At 44.3% G+C, this 8906-nt stretch overlaps 1 protein-coding gene across 1 annotated transcript in view; it reads right to left on the minus strand.

Moving 5' to 3' along the window:
• Positions 1-351: 351 nt before the first annotated feature.
• LOC109898426 (caveolae-associated protein 1) overlaps positions 352-8906 on the minus strand; it is a 28933-nt gene continuing 20378 nt past the window's right edge. The window contains exon 3 of the mRNA XM_020493385.1: positions 352-2747. Within this exon, the coding sequence (XP_020348974.1) occupies positions 1896-2747 (852 nt within the window). The 3' untranslated portion in view covers positions 352-1895. The remainder of the gene's footprint in view (positions 2748-8906) is intronic.

The following is an 8906-nucleotide window of genomic DNA, read 5'->3' on the forward strand; positions in this document are numbered from 1 at the left end:
GGTGATAGATTCAATAAGCAAGGCTCTGTCAATCTCAGACAGACTCCTCTTCCAGGAGAGAAGCCTCTGGAGTTACAGTAACGTGGCAGGTTAACACAGTTATGTCTGTGCTTATTATAGCATATATGTACAGTACATGTATGATTCTTGTAGCACTGTGAGCATACATGCATACATTTGTACAATGTGTGTCAGTACAATTACATTTGTTTTTTTAATGAACATTATCATGTAAGCACAGTGAGAGAAAAAAACAGTGAAAAAAGTGAACTTCTACAGAACGATGGCACTAGGAAACTTTGATTAAACGATGGCTCAAAATGTCATTCTCCTGTCATCAGTGACAAGCCCTAGTAACAACCAGGTAGTTTGGTGGTTACACTGGTAACTAAAAACTGAGAGAAGGAGAACTATTTTCCAGATATCACAATATAGTACAACTTAGAAACTTAATGAAACATATATTTTTTTTAAAGGAAGGTAAAACTATGCAACTAAATTCACATCTCTTTCGAGTCGTCACTAATCCTTCATCCTTCTCATTCTCCATTTCAAAACAAAACAAATAGGATCTGTTGCGATCCTGTTTTTTTAAGTGAAAAAACTTTAGAAATAATTATAGAGAAGGATTACTTTACACGTCTGGCATCCATCAACCCCATTACATCATTTAAAGATACACTCGTTTTTCCCTGTTTGGCTCAAGATTGCGGCTGAAACATTACACACGCGCAAAAATAGTTCCATTTATGCCAATCAGTGAGTCTCTTCCTCTTCTTTTTTAATATTGCATTTGCCGTGACCCTCCCTCTCGGTCCTCCAAAATGAAAACAATCAACCAATAGGGCCACACTGTTGATCAGAAATAAAAGCTTCATAGTGCTCCTCTAAGAAAAGTGAGAACTATCTTAATCTTCATCATTATCTTATCTATCTCGTCCTTTCAGAACCTTGACATGTTGACAGAGCTTGTATGCCCACACTTACAGTAGAAAGTTGGCTGCTCAAAATGGCTGTGAGCATTTGTTTAACCGATCTGTAAACTCTTCAGTCAAGGAAAAGACGGTCCCCTGTGTCTCTCCCCATGCACGTCGAAACCATCTTTAGGTGTTTCCAGTGTGTGCTCTTACTCTTCATTTGTCAAAACGTAATTTCTCTGACCTGCACATCACATGACCACCAACCATCAAATCAGAAAATCTCAAGATACCACCACAACTGGGCACACACTGGCTGAATCAACTTTGTTTCCACATCATTTCAATGAAATGACGTTGAACCAACGTGGAATAGATGATGAATTGACGTCTGTGCCCAGTGGGGGATATTTCCATATACATTGTTATGTACTGTTTATCCTACGTTAGCAATTATTGTACATCAAATCGCAATAGCAACTACTATTTATTCCCTTAGCATTGTGGTCATTCTATTTCAAAAACAACAACAAAAAATTGTATCAACAAGCAATATCCCAGACTAGACCAATCAGAGTCATTCACAAACTAAAAGACAAGAAAATATGTAAGGAAGAAACAAAACTGCGGGGTTAATTGTTTTGTTGTTGTCTAGAACAGCACATACTACATTGAAAGTAATTCCTGATGCGTCATTTTTTTTCTTCTCAAACAAGATGTATGTAGGCACGTATGACTGTAAGTTGCGTTGGATAAAAGCGTCTGCTAAATGGCATATTGTGTTATTATAATTTTTATTATAAGATGAGTAGATTGTGAACACTGTCCCGACAGTCCTTATCATGCATGCTGTGTCACTGTCATCCAAATGTAGGATGTTACTCTCCTCTTCTTTACTCTCCCCCTCTCTCTTCTCCCCTATCTCCTCATCCCTCTATTGTATCATTCTTCCAATCCTGCTGGGCCCTGTAGACAGAGTTATTTGCTGGTTGTCTTCATGCTTGTTTTCACCACAGGGACCTTACTCCCCAGCCTGATCAGATGCTCTGCCACCTGGTCCTCAGCCACCTCCAGGAAAGCTGCCATCTCTGGGGTGTCTACTCTCACCAGCTCCTCCTCCTCTTCATCCAACTCCAGGACAGCACTCATCTCTGGGGTGTCTACTACTCTCACCAGCTCCTCCACCTCCACGTCTCCCTCTCCCGCCTGCAGGGCCTCATTCTCGGCCACCTCCTCCATCTCTGTGCCCTCTGTGTGCACCACTTCCACCTCTCCATCCCGGAACTTCTTCACGTGGAAGGTGAAGGGCGGCACGCGGTACACGGTCGTCTTGGAGCGGGCATAGACGGTGTGGTCGGGGGTCAGAGACTTCTTCAACATCTCCTTGGAGCCCTTTAGCTTCTCCTTCCGCTCCATGTTGGGGGTCATCTTGTTGCCCAGCTTGCCCATCTTCTTCTCCAGGCTATGCTTGGTCTTCTCCAGCTTGTCGTGAGTCTTCTGCCGGGTCTTCTCCAGGTTATCCCTGGTCTTCTGCTTGGTCTTTTCCAGGTTGTCCTTGGTCTTCTGCGCTCTCTTCTCCCTCTGCTCTTTGGAGAAGGCCTTCTTGATGTTGTCCACGCGCGCCTTGCTGGAGCGTTTTATCTTCTCCGCCCGGGACTCTTCGATGATCTCCTCGATCTCCACCTCCTCGTCTGAGTTGAGGCCAGTGAGCGCTGCCTCGCCGCCCTCCTCAGGGATCTGCTCCAGCCCCCCTTCCACAGAGCAGCCCTCAGCTACATTCTCTGCCACCTTGGACGACTTTAGAGAGGCTTTAGCGGCCTTATTCTCATCCTGTGAAGACACAAAGGAGAGAGTGGATGAGGTTAGACAACAGGAAGAGTCAACATACAGGATAAGTATGAACGTTTATGTTTAAGGCTCCAGTTAGACTAATAAAAACAGCAGCAGATCCAGTTTTGCAGCCAGCTGATAGATTCTGTTTTATCATTTACATTTTATTCGCTTTCAAGCATGAGTTTGCAAAGACAGTATTAAATCTACCTCATTACATATCAGTACTCTGAGTGATATAAGATGTTCCTATTCTATTTTGTTCATTCATAGGGAACAATGTTGTTCACAGTGTGGGATTTGTCCAATATATATACACACATTTTCAAATTGACTGCATGATTATGGAGGTTATATTGAAGTGTCGCGTAAAAGCCTGAGGCGGAAAAAATAAATGAATATCAATTCAAATGTATGTGGGCTCTGAGATGGAAATGAAATTTGACATTTATGTGTATGATAAATTATTAATCTTCATTTCTTGCCTCAGACACGTAACTTTACATTTATCAGTCGCATAAAAAAATATACGAAACATGACTGCTACTGTTGGCCAACCCCATCTAGTGGTCATACAATACAAACTGACCAAGACTCCAAAATCAGCACAGACAATGAAATACTGTCCAGCCAATAGCACAGACTTTCCATATGTACCCTACTAGAAACCAGTGTCAGGGTCTTCTCAGCCAATCTACTTGGTGAATGTTCAGCACACAGAATAAGTGTATTCACCAACAGCTTGTGAAAGACATGTCATACAAGTTTTTATGGTGTCTAATAATGAAACTAGCATACTGAGCCAAACAGACCCAAAAGCATTTCCTGCTATTGGTAAACTACTTTACTGCACACTCCCACCTCGCTGAATCATTGTGATAACTGTGGTAAATGTTCTCCTGGTCTACCTCATGCATACATAGTCTCTCTCTCGCTCTCTGTCTCTCTTTCTCTCTAATAGGCTGTTCAGTCTGAGTGAGTGTAAGGATGGAGTCCGAAAACCTTTCATGTGTCAATGTCACTGGTTGTCCTGTCTCTTCACAGCTCATCTCAGTAAGCGTATTGCATAACCTAGCCCTTTGATGTGGTTATCACACAACCGGTAGGGAGACACATAACTAGGCATTTGACTCTACCATGAAACGTATTTTCCCACCATCCGCCGCTTACAAAGTGTGACTTTCAATCTGACTAAAGTATCTCACTCTTAAATGTTACATCCGTCACAGTCTGCTGGTTCGCATATAAACAGAGGTTTCAGGCAGACTTGATTTAAAGTATTGTAGTCATTCATCTAGTATAGCCAAAATAACTGCAAATGTTCTCACTATTTCCAATGGACTGGATCATGCAGTCTTGCACTCCATCTAGGGGACAAGAAAGTTCTAGCATCCTGTAAAGGGACACCCCATCAGATAAGACATTGTCTGTTCGTAAAACCAGTACTTCACACTGACATTCACAAATACTCACACACGGCCCACCTGTCCAAAACATCCCTTGACACCTATGCTTCTCTGACAGCTGCCACTCACTCAGCGTCCCAGTGACGATGTTTTCACAACGTTAGAGAAATGTTGTATTACTGGATGTCTACTGAGGGAGACCAGGAATATGCCGAGGATGTTATCTCTCAAATCAAATCGTATTGGTCACATACACATGGTTAGCAGATGTTAATGCGAGTGTAGCGAAATGCTTGTGCTTCTAGTTTCGACCGTGCAGTAATATCTAACAAGTAATCTAACAATTTCACAACTACCTTTTACACACAAGTGTAAAGGAATGAATAAGAATATGTACATTTAAATATATGGATGAGCGATGGCCGTGTGGCATAGGCAAGATGCAGTAGATGGTATAGAGTACAGTATATACATATGAGATGAGTAATGTAGGCTATGTAAACATTATATAAAGTGGCATTGTTTAAATTGACTAGTGGTACATCCAATATTTAATTATTAAAGTGGCTAGAGATTTGAGTCAGTATGTTGGCAGCAGCCACTCACCCCGCTATCATCCAGAAGGATGATAGCGGGGTGAACAGGCAGTGGCTCGGGTGGTTGTTGTCCTTGATGATCTTTTGGCCTTCCTGTGACATCGGGTGGTGTAGGTGTCCTGGAGGGCAGGTAGTTTGCCCCCGGTGATGCGTTGTGCAGACCTCACTACCCTCTGGAGAGCCTTACGGTTGTGGGCGGAGCAATTGCCGTACCAGGCGGTTATACAGCCCGACGGGATGCTCTCGATTGTGCATCTGTAGAGGTTTGTGAGTGTTTTTGGTGACAAGCCAAATTTCTTCAGCCTCCTGAGGTTGAAGAGGCACTGTTGCGCCTTCTTCTCCACACTGTCTGTGTGGGTGGAACATTTCAGTTTGTCCGTGATGTGTACGCTGAGGAACATAAAACTTTCCACCTTCTCCACTACTGTCCCGTCGATGTGGATATGGGAGTGCTCCCTCTGCTGTTTCCTGAAGTCCACGATCATCTCCTTTGTTCTGTTGACGTTGAGTGTGAGGTTATTTTCCTGACACCACACTCTGAGGGCCCTCACCTCCTCCCTGTAGGCCATCTCGTCGTTGTTGGGAATCAAGCCTACCACTGTAGTGTCGTCTGCAAACATGATGATTGATTTGGAGATGTGCATGACCACGCAGTCCTGGGTGAACAGGGAGTACAGGAGAGGGCTGAGAACGCACTCTTGTGGTGCCCCAGTGTTGAGGATCAGCGGGGTGGAGGTGTTGTTTCCTACCCTCACCATCTGGGGGCGTCCCATCAGAAAGTACAGGACCCCGTTGCACAGGGCGTGGTTGAGATCCAGGTTCTCGAGCTTGATGATGAGTTTGGAGGGTACTATGGTGTTGAATGCTGAGCTGAAGTCGATGAACAGCATTCTTACATAGGTATTCCTCTTGTCCAGATGGGTTAGGGCAGTGTGCACTGTTATTGTGATTGCATCGTCTGTGGACCTATTGGGGCGGTAAGCAAATTGGAGTGGGTCTAGGGTGTCAGGTAGGGTGGAGGTGATATGATCCTTGACTAGTCTCTCAAAGCACTTCATGATGACGGAAAGGAGTGCTACGGGGCGATAGTCATTTAGCTCAGTTACCTTAGCTTTCTTGGGAACAGGAACAATGGTGGCCCTCTTGAAGCATGTGGGAACAGGAGACTGGGATAGGGATTGATTGAATATGTCCATAAACACACCAGCCAGCTGGTCTGCGCATGCTCTGAGGACACAGCTAGGGATGCTGTCTGGGCCGGCAGCCTTGCGAGGGTTAACACGTTTAAATGTTTTACTCACGTTGGCTGCAGTGAAGGAGAGCCGGCAGGTTTTGGTAGCGGGCCGTTTTGGTGTCACTGTATTGTCCTCAAACCGACCTCCTAATGCCCTATGCTGAATCTAGCATGCCCTTGCATCCCATAGAGATAGCTATGTCTTTGTTGTTACTGCCCTGCCCTGTCCCATCATAGCACTGCGCACATCACACATCACACATAACACATCACACATAACACATCACACATCACACATAACATTTTGCACTGACTCTATGCACACTCATAAGACTATATATACACTCACACACACACACTACACTACAGACACACACACACACACACACACACACACACAACCTTTAACACTCAACATACAGTATGCTGCTGCTACTCTACTTCTTTAATTTAGTCTTATTATTATCTATCCAGATGCTTAGTCACTTTACCCTGCCTTCATGTACATACAGTTGAAGTCGGAAGTTTACATACACTTAGGTTGGAGTCATTAAAACTTGTTTTTCAACCACTCCACAGATTTCTTGTTAACAAACTATAGTTTTGGTCAGTCGGTTAAGGACATCTACTTTGTGCATGGCACAAGTAATTTTTCCAACAATTGTTTAAAGACAGATTATTTCACTTATAATTCACTGTATCACAATTCCAGTGGGTCAGAAGTTTACATACACTAAGTTGACTGTGCCTTTAAACAGGCCTACCTTCAAACTCAGTACCTCTTTGCTTGACATCATGGGAAATTCAAAAGAAATCAGCCAAGACCTCAGAAAACAAGTAGACCTCTACAAGTCTGGTTCATCCTTGGGAGTGATTTCCAAACGTCTGAAGGTACCACGTTCATCTGTACAACCAATAGTACGCAAGTATAAACACCATGGGACCACGCAGCCATCATACCACTCAGGAAGGAGACGCTTTCTGTCTCCTAGAGATGAGCGTACTTTGGTGCGAAAAGTGCAAATCAATGCCAGAACAACAGCAAAGGACCTTGTGAAGATGCTGGAGGAAATAGGTACAAAAGTAACTATATCCACAGTAAAACCAGTCCTATATCAACATAACCTGAAAGGCTGCTCAGCAAGGAAGAAGCCACTGCTCCAAAACCGCCATAAAAAAGCCAGACTACGGTTTGCAACTGCACATGGGGACAAAGATCATACTTTTTGGAGAAATGTCCTCTGGTCTGATGACAAAAAAAGTGTTTGGCCATAATGCCCATCGTTATGTTTTGAGGAAAAAGGGGGAGGCTTGCAAGCCAAAGAACACCATCCCAACCGTGAAACACTGGGGTGGCAGCATCATGTTGTGCACTTCACAAAATAGATGGCGTCATAAGGAAGGAAAATGATGTGGATATATTAAAGTAACATTTCAAGACATCAGTCAGGAAGTTAAATCTTGGTCACAAATGGGTCTTCCAAATAGACAATGACCCCAAGCATGCTTTTCAAAGTTGTGGCAAAATGGCTTAAGGACAACCAAGTCAAGGTATTGGAGTGGCCATCACAAAGCCCTGACCTATAGAAAATGTGTGGGCAGAACTGAAAAAGTGTGTGCGAGCAAGATGGCCTTACAAACCTGACTCAGTTACACCAGCTCTGTCAGGAGGAATGGGCCAAAATTCTTGTGGAAGGCTACCTGAAATGTTTGACCCAAGTTAAACAATTTAAAGGCAATGCTACCAAATACTAATTGAGTGTATGTAAACATCTAATTGAGTGTATGTTCCTCATGTTACCATGTGACTTATAAAATTGTATTTAAATTTGACTTTCACGCATTCTGAAAAAATTATATAGTATCACTTATCTCGTCAAATGTCTCTTGCTTCTCTCTCGCTCTCTCTCTCTCTGTCTCTCTCTCTCTCTCTAAACTCTTTCACCTTATCTCTCTCAACAATCTCTCTGTCCCTCTCTCTAAACTCTTTCACCCTGTCTCTCTCAACAATCTCTCTGTCTCTGTACACACTGTCCAGATTTAATGTTGAGAAACTGGCCCAGTCCTGAGTGTCTGCGCTGAGTCACTTTTACCTCTCCCCTGCCGTGTGTGGGTGTGTGTGATCTCACATTGAGAGCATTGTGGGGGAATGGAAATAGGTCGGCTTGTAATCAGGGAGCGAAACAATCACAACTGAGTCTGTGTTATGACACTGAGGGTTGGTGAGCTCGTGTGGTTTTATAAGGACATCCCTTCCGGCCAAACCCTCCCCTAACCCAGACGACGCTGGGCTAATTGTGCACCGTGGGTCTCTTGGTCGTGGCTGTGAGGTCTTTGCTTTGTTTTTTATTTAGAAAAACATGAACTATTGGTACAGTCTTGTCTCATCGCTGCAACAATGGACTCGGGAGAGGCGTATGGACTCGGGAGAGGCGGAGGTCGAGAGCCGTGCGTCTTCCGAAACACGACCCAGCCAAGCAGCACTGCTTCTTGACACAATGCCCACTTAACCAAACACCGTACACCTGGCGACCGTGTGCGCAATAGGACAAGGACATCCCTTCCGGCCAAACCCTCCCCTAACCCAGACGACGCTGGGCCAATTGTGCACTGCCCCATGGGTCTCCTGGTTGTGGCCGGCTGCGACAGAGCCTGGACTAGAACCCAGAATCTCTAGTGGCACAGCTAGCACTACGATGCAGTGCCTTATACCACTGCGCCACTTGGGAGGGCCCATGTTTGGTTTGTCCATTTCTCTTCCTCTGCCTAAAAATAAAACACTCATCTCCACTGTCTTTCCCCTTTCCCTGTCTACTTTGCAATGTGTTGCAGAATCACACTGCTTATTGATTCCTGAGGCGATGGCTGGAGGAGTTTGACTGGTTGACAGAGTTGGGCATAATTTGAGGCACTGCGATGGAAC

The sequence above is a fragment of the Oncorhynchus kisutch genome, linkage group LG10 (genome assembly GCF_002021735.2).
Source record: "Oncorhynchus kisutch isolate 150728-3 linkage group LG10, Okis_V2, whole genome shotgun sequence".
Lineage (NCBI taxonomy): Eukaryota > Metazoa > Chordata > Actinopteri > Salmoniformes > Salmonidae > Oncorhynchus > Oncorhynchus kisutch.